The sequence below is a fragment of the Theropithecus gelada genome, chromosome 13 (assembly GCF_003255815.1).
Source record: "Theropithecus gelada isolate Dixy chromosome 13, Tgel_1.0, whole genome shotgun sequence".
NCBI lineage: Eukaryota > Metazoa > Chordata > Mammalia > Primates > Cercopithecidae > Theropithecus > Theropithecus gelada.
In genome coordinates, this window is record NC_037681.1 from 45153323 (window position 1) to 45172127 (window position 18805).

Consider the following 18805-nt stretch of genomic DNA (forward strand, 5'->3'; position numbering starts at 1 on the left):
AAAAAAAAAAAAAAAAATAGCTCATTGCTACTTTTTTTTTTTTTCTTGAGAGACAGAGTCTTGTTCTGTCGCCCAGGCTGGAGTAGAGTGGCACAATCTCGATTCACTGCAACCTCCACCTCCAGGTTCAAGTGATTCTGCTGTCTCAGTTTCCCAAGTAGCTGGGACGACAGGTGTGCACCACCACATCCAGTTAATTTTTGTATTTTTAGTAGAGACGGGGGTTTCACTATATGTTGCCCAGGCTGGTCTCAAACTCCTGACCTCAGGTGATCCACCCACCACGGCCTCCCAAAGTGCTGGGATTACAGGCGTGAGCCACTGTGCCTGGCCACTACTTTGAATAAATTTTAAAACAGCGTCTCTAGTTCCTCTAACAGCCCCAGCTGTGAGGAAGAGGGTACTGTGGAGCTGGGAACCACTTTGGCGAAGTTCACAGGCAACAGAAAGGTGGGCTCTAGCGAAAAGTCTTGTCTTCTGACACATGGCCTCAGAGCTGTATGGCCCACGTCACCATGCCTACAGCAGTGCCCTTTACAAGAGGCCGGAGAAACTCCTCTTTTGCTTATATTGTGTTTGCTGTTTAGGTTCAGCCCTACCTGGCCCCAGTCCCCTGTCCCTGAGAAGGCCTGGGCCCAGGGGGGTTCCCTGAAACAAAGAACAGATGGAGATGCATGGCCTCATGGTTCCGGGCTGAGGCCACACCCCTCACCTCATCTCTCTTCTTGGACCCCAGGAAATGGCGTGCCACGTGCTCAGGCAACATGTTGGTGACCAAGGCCTCGTTCCAGCGTCGCATCTCATAGACACGTTCCTTCTGGTCGTGGACCTCAATCTTCCACAAGAAAAGTGTCCGTGCCAGTTTTTCTACCTACAGACACAGACAAGGCGAGGCATGTGCTCTGAGCTGGCCACTGGATAGAAGGATGAAAAATGGGAACAGCCAGGCATGGTGGTTCACGCCTGTAATCCCAGCACTTTGGGAGGCCAAGACAGGCGGATCACCTGAGGTCAGGAGTTCAAGACCAGCCTGGTCAATATGGTGAAACCCTGTCCCTACTAAAAATACAAAAATTCACCAGGCATGGTGGTGGGCAACCTGTAATCCCAGCTACTCGGGAGGCTGAGGCAGAAGAATCACTTGAACCCAGGAGGCAGAGGTTGCAGTGAGCCAAGATTGCACCATTAGACTCCAGCCTGGGCGACAGAGTGAGACTCAGTCTCAAAAAAAGAAGAAAAACAGGAACATGAATAGAGGAGCTCCCCTTGGAAAGGCTGGAGGGAAGATGGCTAAATGGCAAGGGAAGTAAGACCCTGCAAGGATTCCCCCTCATCAAAAGGCTACCCAATAGTGCGGTGCAGTTTCCAGCCCCCATAGTTACAGCAGATATCCAGGAGGCCTTCTGGGACCTAATTTCAGCTGCAGGTCTGTCTCGTGGAGGTGGCAGCAGTGGGGAATCTCCCAGCTCAGGGGGGAGTCCCCTTTCTAAGCAGGTGCTATTTGGATGAGAAGTGGCTTGGGAAGGCTGTACTTCCCTGGAAAGTCACTAGGGGGCACTTGAGCTAACACTGAGCCAGAAGTACAGAGGTTCTTTCTCCTCCCTCTTTCCTCCCTTTTCCTCTGTTGTGGGGTTGGTGGAGGGGGGCGGTCACTTGTCACCCAGGCTGGAGTGCAGTGGTGTGATCTCAGCTTACTGCAGCCTCAACCTCCCAGATTCAAGCAATCCTCCTGCCTCAACCCCCCAAGTAGCTGGGATTACAGGCACGGGCCACCATGCCTGGCTAATTTTTGTATTTTTTAGTAGAGACAGGGTTTCACCATGTTGCCCAGGCTGGTCTCAGACTCCTGGAATCAACTGATCCTCCACCTCAGCCTCCCAAAATAAGCCACTGCACCCGGCCTTCTCTTTTCCTTTTAACCCAACAGAAAGTCCATCAGCTCCCTTCCCTTTCTCTTCCGGCTCTGGGGTCAGTTGTGCTAATGTCCCTCAGCGCCATGGGGAGTGCAGGGGCCATGAGCCCCTGGCCTAGGGGATAGAGATTTGATTCAAGATGTTTGTGCCTTCGCTCTGTCCCCTCCCGCCCTCACTCCCATGCTTCCTTCACCATCCTGGAGGGGGTCGGATGGAAGAGGTGAGGCACTGTCTTCCTGTGTGACTGAGGAAGGAGCCTGAATATAGAAAAGGCGGTGGCCTGACCAGGCTCACGTGTGGGGCTGGGTAAAGGGAAGCCTCAGTCCTTAGGAGCTTGGGCTCTTAGGTCCCAGGGCTGCTTCTCAGGAGGCCCTGTGGGTTGTGGGCACAGAGCGGGGATCGTGCAGGCGGCACTCACGTGGCGGGAGAAGTAGTAGAAGCTCAGCATCATGAGGAACACCATCACCGTCATGGAGTACTTGGAAGGCACCAGGGGCAGCCTGCCGGGCAGAGCGCGTTCAACTGAAAGGGCCTCCCGGAGGGGGCCTGATTCCCTCCGACTAGACGGTGCTGCTTCCTGCCACCCCAGCCCCAGAGCTCACCCCAGCTCCTTAGGCCCTTTCACATCAAGTCGGGCTCCCCCTGGGCAGTAAAGCTTTCTTAACTCACTGGCCTCCTCTCCAACAGCCGGGCAGCCCCTGGCCCCTCCTGGCTACACCTGGTATTTACATCAGGGCTGCTCCCCAGGTGTTTAAGAAACACTGCATTGCCTGACTGATCACAGAGGTAGCTACGACCATGCAGGTATTTGCAGAAGAGACATCAGTGATGGGATTTCATGGCCACGGGACTGGGGTACAATCTCACCATGGCTTTTTATGTCATTCGTCCATATTTTTATGTGGAGCTGTGGTTAGTTTCCATTACTGTATGGTATTTCGCTACATGAATATACCAGTTATGTATCCATTTCCTGTTGATGTCATTTGGGTTGTTTTCATTTGTTTTGAGGGAGGGGGTATGTCTATTACGAACAGTGCCACCTTGGATATTCTCATACATATATCCTGGGACATGAGTATGTGCATGAATTTCTCTAAGATACATATATATACACACATATACACACGTCTGCGTGGGTGTGTATGTAGGAGTGGAATTGCTGGAACACAGGTTTATTTTCAGCCTTACTAAATAGATCAAAATATTTTTTTTTTTTTTTTTTTTGAGACGGAGTCTCGCTCTGCCACCCAGGCTGGAGTGCAGTGGCCGGATCTCAGCTCACTACAAGCTCCGCCTCCCGGGTTCCCGCCATTCTCCTGCCTCAGCCTCCCGAGTAGCTGGGACTACAGGCGCCCACCACCTCGCCCAGCTAGTTTTTTGTATTTTTTAGTAGAGACGGGGTTTCACCGTGTCAGCCAGGATGGTCTTGATCTCCTGACCTCGTGATCCGCCCGTCTCGGCCTCCCAAAGTGTTGGGATTACAGGCTTGAGCCACCGCGCCCGGCGATCAAAATATTTTCTAACGTGCCTGTACTAACTCATACTCCCATCAGGAGTGTAAGAGTTACTGCTGTACTTGATATTGTCAGACTTATCTGGACCGGTACGTGTGTGATGGTATTTCATTAGGGTGTGACTGGCATTTCCTTACTTGAGTGCCATTTATTAGTGGCCATTTAGAGTTCTTCTTTTGTGAAGGGCTATGCAGGTCTTACCCCTCTTCTATTAGGTCATCTTTTTATTTCTAAACTTTCTTGAAGGTCTCATTCAAGTCACTGAGTCATAAAATTTTAAAACCTTGGCACTGGCAGCGACCTTAGAGAACTTCTGCTTCAGTATCCTCCTCAAGAGATGAAACTGCCACTCATGGAAACTGACCTGCCTGTGACCCACAGAGAATTACTGCCTGCTGCAGGCTCAGAAGCCAGGTCTAAATCCAAAGCGTGTTCCTCCCTCCTCATTTTCCTGCTGCTTGTCTGTCCTGTCAGCCAGTTACATGCAGCTGCCATCCACCTGGCAGTTCCTTCCCTCCTCACTGCACTGCTGCTGCCCTCCAAGCCTCACTGCCCTTCACGCAGAGGCCTGGATGTCCAGGTCCCTATCAGAATCATCCTGCCTCTGCTGCCGCCCTCCTGGAGGAACCCATGCCAGCTCCTCTAACCTGCATGTGCTAGGTCACGTGCCTCCTGGAGGGTGAGATCACAGGGCTTGGGCCTGTTGTATTCCTGTCTCTAGAAGAGGGACTGTGAGTGCAGGCCAGGAAGGGAAGCCGTGGCCCTTACCCGTCAGTGCCGTTGAGCCCAGGGGTGAATCCCTGCATCTTCTCTAAGGTCACCATAGGTAAGCTGCTGGACAGATAACAGCACAGTCAGGCCGCATCTGCGAACAAGAGCCTGATGCCCAGCCAGACACCGGGGTATCCCAAGTCCTCCACTCGGGGACAATGGGAAGAATCTATTCCCAGGTCCTAGCCAACCAGTGATGCGTCTGTGAGCGACCAGGAACTCTGGCTCTTGAACAAGCCTCTGAGGACCCCTAGTGGCAGAAAGCCACCTCAGCACAGGCCCATGAGCTCAACTGAGGACTTTGCGGGTGGGAGGAAGGAGACAATACAGATCCCCAGTCGCGCTTCATCTTACTCATGCTCCTGAAAACGCCGGTGGTCGTATTCATCGAAGACGGGGCCCCAGGCGTAGAGGTTGATGGCGGCCACGGCGCCCGCGACGAGCAGCATAAGCGTGAGCTTCACCATGTGGCTGACCTGCACCAGCATGATGGTGGCGATGAGAGACAGCACGGCCACGTAGTTGTAATACTTGGGGTTCTCCAGGCAGCCGCCCTTCGTCTCCATCCCTGCTGTCGCGTTGCTGGGTCCTGTGTAGTACTGGAGACAGCTGAGCTGGAGGCCAGGATGGCAGGAGGAGACACACGTTCAAGAGAACAGCATGTGCTGGTCACAGAGAGCTGTGCATGGCAGTGTGCACTCAGCTGCCACCTCCCAGGGCTCCCCCAGAAACACCGGGAAAGATGGGGAAATTTACCAGGGACGAATCATACGAAAGTTAGTAACTGCAGCTAAGAGCCTTGCTGTTGCCTCATTTGACATTCACAAAAACTCTGGAGTATTTTTAGTACTGTGCCTGTTGTACAGAAAACTCAGGCCAGATTTGCCCAAACACAATTAGCAAGCAGAAAAGCCAGAAGTAGGAGCCAAGTCTTTAGGCTTCAAATCCAACATGTTCTTCCCCACATCACACTGTTGCTTCAGGAGGCACCACGGGGCCATGAGCTCCACTCACAGCCTCCCCGTGATGACAGCTAGTCTCTGCCCAAACCCTTCCACTGGGGGGACACTCTGCCTTCTGGAGTCTTCACTGGTTCTGCTACTGGGTGATGCGGCCGTGAGAAAGTATATCCACAATCAGAATCAACCCAACGTTTTTGTAACTTTCACCCATGGGGGCTTGTCTTGCTTGCGCGATTCCTGGCATATCTATATTCTAGCATGAGCAGTTGTTGCACCTCCCTAAGCTTTTACTCCTCCATGAGTGACAGCATCTCCAGGTGTCCTGTACAGTGTCCAGGACCCTGTGCAGTGGTGACCCCCACACCTGGGTGCCAGGTTCCAGGCGTATTGTGACATGCAGGGGGCCTGGGGCTTCCCTTCCCTGGGTAGTGGGCACCAGCAACCCCTGGCCAAGGTAGGCTCTGGAGCCCCTAACTCGTCATTCCAATTGGACTTTTTTTTTTTTTTTTGAGATGGAGTCTCGCTCTGTCACCCAGGCCAGAGTGCAGTGGTGCGTTCTTGGCTCACTGCAACCTCCACCTCCCAGGTTCAAGCGATTCTCCTGCCTCAGCTGCCCAAGTAACTGGAATTACGGGTGCGTGCCACTGTGCCTGGCTAATTCTTGTATTTTTAGTAGAGATGGGGTTTCACCATGTTGGCCAGGCTGGTCTCGAACTCCTGACCTCAAGTGATCCGCCCACCTCAGCCTCCGAAAGTGCTGGAATTACAAGCATGAGCCACCGCGCCCGGCCCCCATTGGACTTCTGATTAGCTGCAGCCCTGGAGCTTTTTCACTTATACCACTGCCAGAATAAGTCTCCATGCTGGTTGTATTCCTGTGCTCCAATTGTTAAAATGCAACAATAACATTAAATTAGAAAAAAAGGAAGAGAGTGTATATGGTACTTCGACAATTAGAGGAGGCCGTGACAACTGACAAGAGAACATCGATGACAGCTCCAGGCATGTAGTGCTCAATATGTGCCCAGTGGTTCTAAACCAATAGATCTGGGCTCCCAACTCCTGTCCCTTCTCCCCAAGAAAGCATTTGGCTGCCCCCTCAGGGAGGAAGAACACACAGGACCAGGACTTAGAACTGCCTCCGTTCTGGATTCTGTCACTTCCTGGCTGTGTGACCTAGAGCAAGGGAATTATTATTATTTATCTACTTTTTTGAGACAGAGTCTCACTCTTTGCCCAGGTTGGAATGTAGTGGCTCAATCTCAGCTCACTGCAACCTCTGCCTCCAGGGTTCAAGCTATTCTCCTGCCTCAGCCTCCCGAGTAGCTGGGATTACAGGTGCGCACCACCATGCCTGGCTAATTTTTGTATTTTTAGTAGAGATGGGGTTTCACCATGTTGGCCAGGCTGGTCTCAAACTCCTGACCTCATGATATACTTGCCTCAGCCTCCCAAAGTGCTGGGATTACAGGTGTGAGTCACCGTGCCCAGCTGATTACTCTTTTTGAGCGTTTGTTTCTCCATATGAAACTGCAGATACTAGTACAACCGCTCAGGACTTTCTCACAGATTAAATGAATCAACATACATAAGGCACCTAGCACACACAGGCCTGGGCACATGGAACTGGGCTCTTGGACTCTGGGAGAGGAGTTTCAAGGAAACAAGTCCATCCCAGAGGATCCCTGGATGACAGGGACAAGACTCCTTCCACGAGGCAGGGATGATGTTTGGGAACCTAGGAGCCACTCCAAAGCTACATGACGGTGGAGGGACGGATTGAGAAACTGCTCGTGTGACCCAAACAGAAGCCCTTCTCCACTGAGAATAGGGGCGTCCCTTCAACAAGGACAGCAGGAGCTCACCATGTCCACGACATTTGCCATCACCAGGATGAAGATGGCGAGCATGGCCCAGGTGTTCCTGGCCCAGCGGGTCCGGTCAATCCAAGTCGAGAAGGCCACAAGCTTCTTAGGAAAGGCCTAGAAGGAATGGAATTTCAAGGGCCATGAGCCTTTGCCAGCCCTTTCTCCTGCAGACGTGACTGCTAGCAACTCAGGCTGCTCCCATATTCCAGTTCCAGGAGCCTCAAAAGGGGCTCTGCCTGGGAGTCGCCCGACAGCTGACAAAGGGGTAGAGCTGAGAAGAGGGCGTGGGAGTTCTGGCGCTGCGTCGGACCTCCTCCAGGTGCCTGTGCAACAGCACAGCTTCCAGCTCGCAGCCCTCTCCACAGCACATGCGGTGACGAGGCCAGGGCAGAGAACAGTTTTCAGGGCTGCTTGTCTCTGGTCAGCTACTCCTGCCTGTCCTGGCTCCAAGTGACCTGGCGAGCCACCTGTGAGATTCATGTTCCTAAACACTGCTTTACCTTTGTCATTCTGATAAAAAAAACCTCTGCTTGGTACCCCAGTGCCATACAGGAGAAAGTTTTAATCCTTTTAGTCTGGCTTCTAAGGGCCTTCACAGTCAGGGCCAACCCACCTTCCAGCTGGCCCTCCAACTACTTCTCTACCCAGGTTCCTGTGTACCCAGACTCTGCCGTACTCATGTGTGCCGCAGCGCCACGGCCTGCCACAGCCCAGCCACGACCCAACCAAGGCCCACCATCGGCCAGCCACGGCCTGCCACAGTCCACTATGGCCCAGCACCGGCCTGCCACGGCCTGGTGGCCCAGCCAGAGGGAGTGCTCTGCTGATGGTGAATGAATGGATGGGCAAGTGCCTGGACCGTCCTAACAGAAGAGTGTCTGTCTGTCAGGATTTGACAGAAAGAATAGCTCCATCACCACCCAGTTTTACAGGGAGTGCCACTGACTTCCAGACGCTTCCAAGCTCAGCAGAAAAGTGCCTCTTACCCGGGGAAAGATGGCAGCCAGGGAGCAGATGGTCAGGATGAGGAGCAGAAGCTCCCCCACCACAAAGGTCACATAGTTTGTCATTAGCCTGTGACAGAGAGAAGACAATTGGGAGGGGCCAGAGGGGACAGTGAGATGGGGTGAGGGGCTAGGAGGCAGGGGACGGGGGACAAGGGACAGGGGGCAGGGGCAGGGGATGGGAAGGCCTCTCGGCACAGCACGAGCCCATGCCTGTGCCTGTACAGCTCCACGCGGTGCCAGGGAATTGCTGCTGCCTGCCGTGCAGAACGGGACAAAGGCCCTGATGAGAGGGGCCGTCAGCTGAGTGCCGGCCTGGGAGCGGCCACTCTCCAGCTGCAGCTGCTGCCTGGGACATTTCCCAGAGAGGGAACGACTCACAGGTGGCCTGGGCACAGCCCAGGATAAACTTGGGCAGGGATCTTAGGAATGCGCCCCGGCCATGTCGCTGTGCTAAAGGGACAGAGCACGGAGCAGCATTGCTCCCTCGCTGCCGGGGGCTGCTAAGAGTCCGCCTATGGCAGCCACCCCCAGCTTCACCGTGGACACACTCTTTTTTTTCTTTTTTTTTTTTTTTTCAGACGGAGTCTCGCTCTGTTGCCCAGGCTGGAGTGCAGTGGCCGGATCTCAGCTCACTGCAAGCTCCGCCTCCCGGGTTCACGCCATTCTCCTGCCTCAGCCTCCCGAGTAGCTGGGACTACAGGCGCCCGCCACCTCGCCCGGCTAGTTTTTTGTATTTTTTTAGTAGAGACGGGGTTTCACCGTGTCAGCCAGGATGGTCTCGATCTCCTGACCTCGTGATCCGCCCGTCTCGGCCTCCCAAAGTGCTGGGATTACAGGCTTGAGCCACCGCGCCCGGCCCGTGGACACACTCTTAACACATCCACCTTAACCTGATGACTCCGGGAAACCTGCATTCCCATTTAACCCCTCCCTGGAAGGTGCCCTTGCCAAGAGCCCCAGAAGCCTCCTGGTAGCTAAATCCACATCCCATTTTCAGTCACCTCTCGCCCCTCCTTGAGACACTTTTCTCACTTGGTTTCTTGAGTCCCTGCTGGTACGTTTCCGTCCCTGCATCTGGACACGCTGCCTTGAGCTCAGCGAGTCTCGTGTTACCGCACAGCCTGCATGCTGGCGACGCCAGGTTCACGTCTCCAACCCCACCCGCCCTCTCAACTCCAGATCATGGACTCTGGCCTCCTTGGCTTGTGGCCATTAAAAACTTCACGCATCCCAAACCGAACTCCTGATCTTTGCGTCTGCACTTTCGTCTTGCCACCTCGTCCCCATCTTGGCACCCCCGTCCTGCCAGTTGCTCAGATCAGAAGCCCAGGAGACGTCCTTAACTCCACACTCATGCCCCACAACCAATCTGCCAGCAAATTCTGTCAGTTCTGTCTCCAAAATACATTAAGCATCCATTCGTCAATCCAGAAAATTCAGAATCCAACCACTGATCCTCCTCTCTCCTCAGCCTGGCCTGGTTGCCACAGTAGCTTGTCTGGGTCACTATCTGGTCTCCTCTGGTCTCACTGCTCCCGCTGTGCTCACTAAGCGCTGTTCTCAGCAGAAGTGAGCCTCACCGGGCATATGTCACAACGAGGGACTCCTTTGCTCCCTTGTTCCAGCAGCCTCCTGTGTTAAGAGTGGAATCTGGCGCCCTGCGGTGGCGTCTGAGGCCCCACGTCTCTGAGCTGGACTCCTGCTACTCCTTCCAGTGGCCCCTGTTCCCGCTGCAATGCCTCCTCACCGTGCCTCCAGGGGCCAGGCCACTCCAGCCTCAGCACCTCTATCCGAAGCAGGTGTCCCCCAGATAGCAGAAGCCTCACCCCTCAACCTGCTTCTGGGCAGTACTGAAATATTACTCTGCCAGCAAGGCCTGCTCTGATCATCCCACATCAAAATGCAAACAAAGCAAAGCCCCCGGGCAGCATACCCACTTCCTTCCTTGCCCGCCCTGGATCTGCAGTACTTACTCCTGCATGGATGCGTATTTTACTTGTTTAATTGCTTATGCCTATAGCTTCCCCTGCCAGAACCCAGGTCTCATGAGAGCAGGGGTTTCTGTATGCCGCATCACTGCCATGGCCCCAGCCAGCCCCTGATCGCCAGACACGAAGCAGACAACCAATCAATACTCATGGAATCAGTGAATTTGAGCCTCACCACAGTCCTGAGTGTCAGCTGGGGCAGGGGTTGTTCTCCTCATTTCACAGATGAGGAAACAGATGGTGCCGGAGCCTGCAGTGGCCTGCACACGGTCACACACCCACAATCTTAGATGAGGTGACCGAGCCCAAGGCTCCCAGCAGGATTACAGTTTGTCAGGAGTAATCCTCTGTGACGGGGAATCCCCGATTGGCCGAGGGGAGAAAGGGAGAACGAGAGAGTGGTCATCACCCTCAGACAGGGCTTCGCCGGCTGGGGACTCCAGGAGGCCCACCTTGCCCTGGAGGGCCTGCTGCTGTGTTAGAGAGGGGTCAGTCTGTGCCCAGAGCCTAAAATCTATATCAAGATGAGCCAAGAAAGGGGCCAGGTCAGCCTTGGTGACTGAGGCTGATGCAGTGTCCCCATCTTTGTCCCAAGAATCACTGTGGGCCCATCCAGCCAAGGTCTCCAGCCTTCTGGAGGCCTCTGTTCCTCAGCTCTCTCGATCCTGGCCAGATCCCCATTCTGACGCTAGGACTGCTCCAAAACCTGGGGCGACATACAGGAAGGAAGCCCAGGGTGCCATCTAGCACTCTTGGAGCCCGTGGGGCCGTCGCAGTGTGGGTCAGGGAGCAGAGACAAGGCTTGCTCCCCAATGTGAGGCTCCCGCTGAGACGCCTGCCTCCCGGCACCGCTGCAGCTGAGGAAACTTGTGGCCCTGCCCTCCCTCACCAGGGGTCGATGAGTATCTCGACCAGAGCCGTGCAGAGCAGGACGACGCAGGAGCAGCTGAAGGCAGCCCCACTCTGCTTCTCCTTCTCCACGGAGTAGCGCGTTTCCATCTCGGGGTCCATGAACCGCATGGACAGGAAGAAGGTGTTTCTCTTCTTTACTCTGCAGTGGGAACAAGCCCCATGAATCCCAAATGCCACACCTGCCTCAGCCTAGCAGGGGGGCCGTATTTGGGATGCCCGGTTTCCTGAATCCCTTGTCAGGGCCCGGGAGGAGCGGTGGGGCCTGGACGCCTCCGGGTGGCGCTTACACTTGGGCAGACTCTCGCTCCAGCAGGGCCTCGTTGAGCAGCTGGTTGAGCTCGTGCTCGTCTTCGGAGGCGTCCACCACTCGGTCAGCCAGGTCCTGCAGGCGCAGCCTCCGGCGCGGGTTGGGGAATGAGGGGTTGTCGGCCTGTGAGCCAGGGAGGCAGCGTGAGTGGGGCAGGTGGGGCAGATGGGACAGAGTGGCGGGGAGGAGCTGAGAAAGACGGAGGTTGAGGAGGAAAGGAACAAAAGAAGGCATACTCGGAGGACCAATCCCTCCAGCTCCACAATCCCTTTCTGGGAAGTCCTCCCCATGCTCCCATGTGGCTCCATGTGGCCTGGGTCTACACCCAATGCTCCAGGCCTTCCTGGCTCCCTGGGCCCCACCAGAGCTCTGAAAGGAGGGTGTCGAATGACAGCATTGTAGGGAGCTCCTGGCTCCGGAGTAGGAGACTTGTAATCGAGACAGCTGCGGGTTGGGACAGTCCTGGCACTTCCTGCTGTGTCAATGTGGGGGCCACATACATCGGCACCCTGGGGACATGAATGGCTCCCAGCTCTAGGGCTTCAGGGAACTATTAAAGGAACTCCCATCTGGCTCATGTGCAAAGGAAGATCTGAGGGGGAAGCGATGGGAGAGAAAAGAATGTTCTCATCACTAGAGGGCTGACAAGGGGTGGGTAGGTGGAGCTGGGGCACCCATTACCATTTTATTCCCAGTTCCAAGGAAGAAGTATCAACTCCAAAAACAGGAGTCCTGGCTGTGATGACACAGCCATCAGTCTAAACAATCACTGAGACTGGCACGCTCAATAGCTGAGAGCTGTCTGAACGGGTTCAACAGTGCATCTGGGAGCCACAGTCAAGACTCCCTGGGGCCGGGCGTGGTGACTCATGCCTATCATCCCAGCACTCCGGGAGGCTGAGGTGGGTGGATCACTTGAGGTCAGGAGTTTGAGACCAGACTGGCCAACACAGTAAAACCCTGTCTTTACTAAAAATACAAAAATCAGCCAGGCATGGTGGTGCACACCTGTAATCCCAGCTACTTGGGAGGCTGAGGCAGGAGAATCACTTGAACCCAGGAGGCGGAGGTTGCAGTGAGCCAAGATCGCGCCACTACACTCCAGCCTGGGTGACAGAGCATGACTCCATCTAAAAAAAAAAAAAAAAAGACTCCCTGGTCTTAAGCATCGGCACAGGTGTGCCACTGGTTGACAGTTTGACCCCAGATAATGTTTCCCCAGCCACATCTTCCTCTTCTGTAAAATCACATGGATGGTCTGTGGCAGCAGCAGGAACCTGTTCCTGAAGCAGATCTGGGAGCAGCGTGGGCCTGGCTAAGGCTCAGGGCCCGAAAAATCACAGGCTGCTAAAGCTGTATCTGTGTCCTCCTTGCTAGTGAGTGCCTTGAGTCTGTACCTCCACTTTCTCTCAAGAAAACTGCAATAAGGAAAAGTTGCTGAATGTTGGGGGACTTGAGAAAACCCTAATTTACCCTAAGCCCCGTCTACCATCTTGTTCTACAGCATCTGCTCTAATGGCACCAGGGCCAGCTCTCCTGTCCCCCTCACACGGTGAGCCTGGCAGCCCCGGCAGGGCAGACACCCCATCTCTGCAGCACTGACCTCCATCAGGAAACATACTCCAGACGCCCTGCAGTCAGGGACCAGTTCTGGGTGCTCCCCAAGAGGCACCCCGCACTCTGGGACAGCATGCTAATTTTCCTCGCCTTTGGGGCTGCGGAAATATCCCATCTTGCATGGAACTTGTTGGGTTTGAACCTAGCCAGAGAGGTGAGCCCAGGTCTGAAATCTCACTTCCAAAATTGTCTCAGACCCTATAGAATTTTCCATGGAGGTCCTCACTGATCTCAAATCTACAGGATTCCAGGTCACCCCAATGTGTAACTGATGAGGAGACAGTAGGGTTTTGTGGGGCTGGAGGGGTGACCTGCCCATGGTTACAATGCTAAGCAGGAGGAGGTCCTGGGTGGTGGCCAGGTCTCCCCAGCATAGGACTCCTGCTGCAGGAATGTATTGCTTCCTGGTGTCTGCCCGCATCTGGCCCCTCAGTGACCCCCTGCCCTAAGCCCTGCACATACCTGGGCATCCTGCTCCTCGGGTTTCTCTGATGTGGACCCGCTGCTGTGGGCACTCCCGTTGGGCTCCTTGGTCTCAATGAGGGCAGGGGAGCTGGACTTTGAGGAAGCTGGTGCTCCATTGGGCAGGGCCTAGAGGAAAGGAGAGCTCAGCCACGATCCGGGCGTGGGATAAGTGGCACAGACAGGGCTGGAAGTGACAAGCGTGTGGGAGGCAGTGGTGGGATTAGAGCAATCGGAGGCCATGGAACTTGCTTGTGGATTGCAAAGTGAGGCGTCAAGGATGACTTCAAACTTTTTGGTCTGAGCATTTTTTTTTTTTTGAGACGGAGTCTTGCTCTGTCACCCAGGCTGGAGTGCAGTGGCGCGATCTCGGCTCACTGCAAGCTCTGCCTCCTGGGTTTACGCCATTCTCCTGCCTCAGCCCTCCCAAGTAGCTGGGACTACAGGCGCCCACCACCTCGCCTGGCTAGTTTTTTGTATTTTTAGTAGAGACGGGGTTTCACCATGTTAGCCAGGATGGTCTCGATCTCCTGACCTCGTGATCCGCCTGCCTCGGCCTCCCAAAGTGCTGGGATTACAGGCTTGAGCCACCGCGCCCGGCCTGATCTGAGCAATTATTAATAAAAGGATGGAACTGCCATTAACTGAGATGGGAAGACCGAGAGCGAGCAGGTTTTGGAGTGGGAAGGCGAGCAGGAGCTTTGGACAGGTGGGATTTAAGATGCCTATTGTATGTACAAATGGAGGCATACAAGTGGCTGTATGTTGAGGAGTGCAGGAAAGCCACTGGGGCTGGAGATACAAATTTGGGAGTTGTCAGAGGCGGCCTTTAAAATGACACTGGATGAGACCGACATTGAGGCTAGAATGAACAGGGAGTCTATCAGCCGTCGCTCCTGCAGCCTCCCCACAGTGGGCTTTGCTTTAGCCACAGTTAGGCAAAGCCTCAGCCACGGAGCAGTCTCAGATGACACGATTTCCCTGACAGCCACCACGCTCCTTAATTCCAAGTCTTGTTAGATGGACTCCCCTACTGGAGGAAAGGGTTTTGACATGAGAGATCACAAAAAATAAAACCACCTCCAGATTCAGTAGGGGATGGTAAAGGGATCAATTTCTGCAACAGCTGCTGTTGGTTTCTAATCAGACTGACAGGAGGTGTTTGGGGGTTGGTGGACAGGCCTGGGGAAGCTGCTGACTGCTTCAGGTCTGTAGATATTCGGGGGACCCCACACGAAGACCAGACCAGAGGGCAGGCCCATAGGATGCTCTGCTGCGAGCTTGTTCAACCGCAGTATTTGATGTTTGGCCCAAGACAATTCTTCTTCCAATGTGGCCCAGAGAAGCCAAAAGATGGGACACCCCTGCTCTATGACTTCTATCTCATTCCTTCCTCATTTCCCACTCAGGAAACCTTCCTGGCCTTGGTCCTCCTTCCCCATGACCAGTCACCCCACTCCCAGCCTCGTCTGTGAGTCTCTCCCTGAGCATCCGTGTCACTCCGGTGGCTTCACTCACTTCCTCCGTGCAGGAGACTCTGAGCTCCAGCCCAGCTGCTCTCCTGGGCGCCACCAACACACCTCCAGTGCCTCCCTTTTGGATGTGGTCTTGGGATATGCTACAGTCACCTCCATTGCAACTTGCCATGAATTACACTCACCGTCTCCCCCCAGAAACCAGCTATCCCTCAGGAAGGGTGCCAGCCTGCCACTCACCTCTCATAGCCAGCCACCACTGGGTCCTGTAACTCTTCTGCCATCTTTCCTTAATCTCCTCCTCTCCAACCCCCTCATCTGGGGGTGGGGTGGGGAACTCACCGAGCCATTGAGGCCATTCTGGGTGGCTGTTTTCTTCACCTCTGGCTTGGAGGCAATGATGAGGTAGGTTTCAATACCCTTCTCTTCTAGGTAATCACAGCGGCTGCCCCCATCGCCTGGTTCCACATCAAACTCCCCTTTCAGGCAGTCCATGGTGCTCTGGGAGATGTGCACACGCCTGGATTGCAGAGAGAGAGAGGCCCTGAGCACCGGCCAGAGGTGGCCCTCACAACCCCCGGGGACAGTCCACGGACCACAGATGCACTGGCTGCTGCTCGGCCCCGTGTCTCTCGGGCATGTGGGGCAGAGGCCAAGTGGAGGCAGGTGCCAAGTGGAATATCTGCCACTAACTAGCTGTGTGGTCCAACTAGTTGTGTGGGCCGTGTGGCGCCTACTCCCATCTCAGCCTCAGTGTTGGAACCACGACACAGGAGTACAATCTTTCTTCAATCTTTGATCCACTGTGAAGCGGATCAAATGTGATAAGGATTTTTTTTTTTTTGAGACAGTCTTGCCCTGTTGCCCAGGATGGAGTACAGTGGTGCGATCTCAGCTCACTGCAACCTCCGCCTTCCAGGTTCTAAGCAATTCTCCTGCCTCAGCCTCCAGAGTAGCTGGGATTATAGGTGCACACCATCACACCTGGCTAATTCTGTATTTTTAGTAGAGATGGGGTTTCTTCATGTTGGTCAGGCTGGTCTCAAACTCTTGACCTCAGGTGATCCACCCACCTCAGCCTCCCAAAGGGCTGGGATTACAAGTGTGAGCCACAAGATCCAATTATCCCCCACCTTGCACATTTCTCAGTTGCAACCCCAGGTGCCAAGGGAAAATAAAACCTGTTTCTGAGGAGTTACCACTGAGGGCAAGAATCCTAAATGCCACTGAAGGAAGCTGCCCAGCCCAGGTGGGGAAGGCTGAGCTGATCCTCCCTCAGCCTCACCCTGCTAAAGGCAGGGCCTCCATTACTCACTGATCCTGTAAAGGAGCTCAAGACAGACATGTAATTGCACTGCGACCTGCAAAACACTGCCTCCGAGCCCGCCACTGACGACTGCTCATTACTCTCCCTTTGGGGAGACCTGGGCGCTGGCATAAGGAGAGCTGGGGCAGCCCCCTAAGTGGGTAAAGGGTAAAGGAGGACAGGCTACTGCAGGGTCCAGGCAGGAGAAGCCACATCTAACATCAGGCCCAAAGAGGCTTCACCCCAAGGCAGGTGAGAACGGCCTTAGCCAGGGCTGGCGCAGGACAGGAGGAATGCTGTTCCGGGGTGGTGGGGGGACCTTCTCGGAGGCCCCCTGTCCCTCATCAGGGTCACAGCCCTGTGGTATGGAGGGGGACGGTCCGGTCCCCGCCCCAGTCCTCACACCTGCCCCCGCGGAAGGGCACTCACCCAGGGATGCCGCCGGCCTCCATCTTGTTGGCTACAGTGACGTCAGTTGACCACACATCGTACTGCCAGCGCTTCTGGCCCAGGACGCCCCCCAGCACGGTGCCCGTGTGCACCCCCACACGCATGTCCACCCCAGTCTTGGTCTTCTCCCGCACATACCTGCCACGGACACACAGAAAGGAGGGTCAGGGCGTGGCCTTCACAAGACAGCCAGCCTGCAAAAGAAATTCATCGTGGGCCTCTTCCCCTCCACGGGAGGGGGCCTGGTAAGGTCCCCACAGCTTTCTGCCTGCACTGAAGTCCAGTAACCCATGGTGTTGGGTGGGGGGTAAGGCAGGCCAGGGCCAGCCCAGAGTCAGGCATCACAGGCCAGCAGGACGAAGGCACCAAGCGACCCTCCTCCCTATCCCCACTTCCCGAGGGGCCTCCAGTTTCTTTCTGCCGATTACTCTTATTCATTCATGCAGTTAATATTTCACTGAGCGTCAAGTATGTGCCAGGCACGTTCGAGGTGCTGCAGACATAGAGGTGAACAAAATAGCGGTGAGCAGTCCCTTGCCTGAACGTGTCTGACAGGGCAGGGAGAGGATGCCAGAGTTCCTGGACTACCGCCCCTGGGATAAAGGCCATATTGCTTTTTCTTTTTTTTTTTTTTTGAGACAGAGTTTTGCTCTTGTTGCCCAGGCTGGAGTGCAATGGCACGATCTCGGCTCACAGCCACCTCTGCCTCCTGGGTTAAAGCCATTCTGCCTCGGCCTCCAGAGTAGATGGGACTACAGGCATGTGCCACCACACCCGGCTAATTTTGTATTTTTAGTAGAGACGGGGTTTCTCCATGTTGGTCATGACTGGTCTTGAACTCCAGACCTCAGGTGATCCGCCTGCCTTGGCCTTCCAAAGTGCTGGGATTACAGGCGTGAGCCCCCACACCCGGCCAACATTGCTTTCTTTCCAGGGCAATACTAGATGGGATTTAACCTGGAAGACGGTAAAAATGCAAAGCTGCCCCCTCCGAGAAGAGGGTAAAGGGCGGGCAACTTCCAGGACTCCATCCCATGGGGGAGGGGCCTCGGCAGGAGCTTCCCTTTCCACGTTGGTGCCTGATGTCACCCCGGGTTCCCCAGAGGCTGGAAGTCAACCAGAGGGACTGCACATCCGAGAGCTGCAAGCGCACTTGGAGCAGGGACAAGAGGGGGGACAGTGAGCGCAGGAGAGTCTGCCTCCCTCACAGCCTAGGCTGGAGCACAGAGGCCGGGGTGGGCTCCAGCCCCAGCCCTGAGCCCCTCTGCCAGGGGCTTACAGTCACTGCACCACAAGATGGAGAGGGCAGTGCCTTCGGGGGTCATGGTGAGAAAACACTGAGGAGAGATGGGGAGCACCTGTGGGGGTCCTAGCAAGTGTGAGGAAGCGTGAGGAATTTCACAACTGCAACTTCCAGTATAAAGGGAATACGTGGACTAAGGCTGGAAAAGCGGGCCCCACAGGCTGGGGGAGGCTTAACAGTTCCCCTGGGCTGTGAAGAAGGTAAGCCACGTCCCAGCTTCCAGAGCAGGGGCCTGTGCCACCCATCAACCAGCACTGTGTCCCAGCAGGGCACAGTCTTTGCCTCCAGCCGATCCCCACCCAGGGGCTGTGGCCAGCGCAGAAGACCTGCTTCTCCCTGGGTCCAGGGTTGGGGCCCTTGCTCTGGGAGCCTCCCTCCCAGAGGCACCCCACTTACGAGATGGCCTCCACCATGGCGAGCCCCATGAGGATGGAGCAGACGGCGTGGTCCTCCCGGTAGTCAGGCAGGCCGCAGATGCAGTAGTAGCAGTCGCCCAGGATCTTAATCCGCAGCTGGTGGTATTTCTGAAAGGGGAGGGCCTGGCCTATGCTCCAGCCCCTCATCAGTGCGGGAGGAGTGGCCAAGAAAGCAGAGGAAGGACAGAGGGAGAAAATCATGGGGCCGGGGATGGTGGCCAGGCACAGGCCATGAGGGCAGGCCCCGCCGGAGAGCCAGGCGGGACCAGGGACTTACAGCTGCCAGCTTGTCAAAGCGGGCAAAGAGCTCGTTGAGCAGCTTCACGAGCTCCTGGGCACTGCAGGCAGAAGACAGCTGGGTAAAGCCCACGATGTCGGCAAAGAGGATGCTGCATGAGGAACGAACCGTGGGGGTGAGGCTCCAGGCAGCGAGGTGTGCCCGCTCCCTCTCCAACCCGCAGGGCGGCCAGGATCAGGGTGGAAGAAGGTCCTCCCTCACCCCCTCCAGGGCAGTGAGACCCTGGCCCTTCC

General features: G+C 55.3%; 1 protein-coding gene across 3 annotated transcripts in view; it reads right to left on the reverse strand.

Annotated features, from left to right (window-relative positions):
* The window catches only part of ADCY3 (adenylate cyclase 3), a 106136-nt gene that overhangs the window by 4923 nt on the left and 82408 nt on the right, over window positions 1–18805 (reverse strand). The window contains exons 5-18 of one of the 3 annotated variants that reach the window (XM_025353572.1): window positions 18552–18663; window positions 18255–18382; window positions 16535–16693; window positions 15537–15602; window positions 15142–15319; window positions 13325–13453; window positions 11226–11368; window positions 10916–11077; window positions 8018–8105; window positions 7029–7145; window positions 4556–4815; window positions 4199–4264; window positions 2332–2413; window positions 713–871 (exon numbers count right to left, since the gene is read on the reverse strand). In XM_025353572.1, the coding sequence (XP_025209357.1) occupies window positions 713–871; window positions 2332–2413; window positions 4199–4264; window positions 4556–4815; window positions 7029–7145; window positions 8018–8105; window positions 10916–11077; window positions 11226–11368; window positions 13325–13453; window positions 15142–15319; window positions 15537–15602; window positions 16535–16693; window positions 18255–18382; window positions 18552–18663 (1849 nt within the window). The remainder of the gene's footprint in view (window positions 1–712; window positions 872–2331; window positions 2414–4198; window positions 4265–4555; window positions 4816–7028; window positions 7146–8017; window positions 8106–10915; window positions 11078–11225; window positions 11369–13324; window positions 13454–15141; window positions 15320–15536; window positions 15603–16534; window positions 16694–18254; window positions 18383–18551; window positions 18664–18805) is intronic. The other 2 variants (XM_025353573.1, XM_025353574.1) reach the window with 2 other exon arrangements.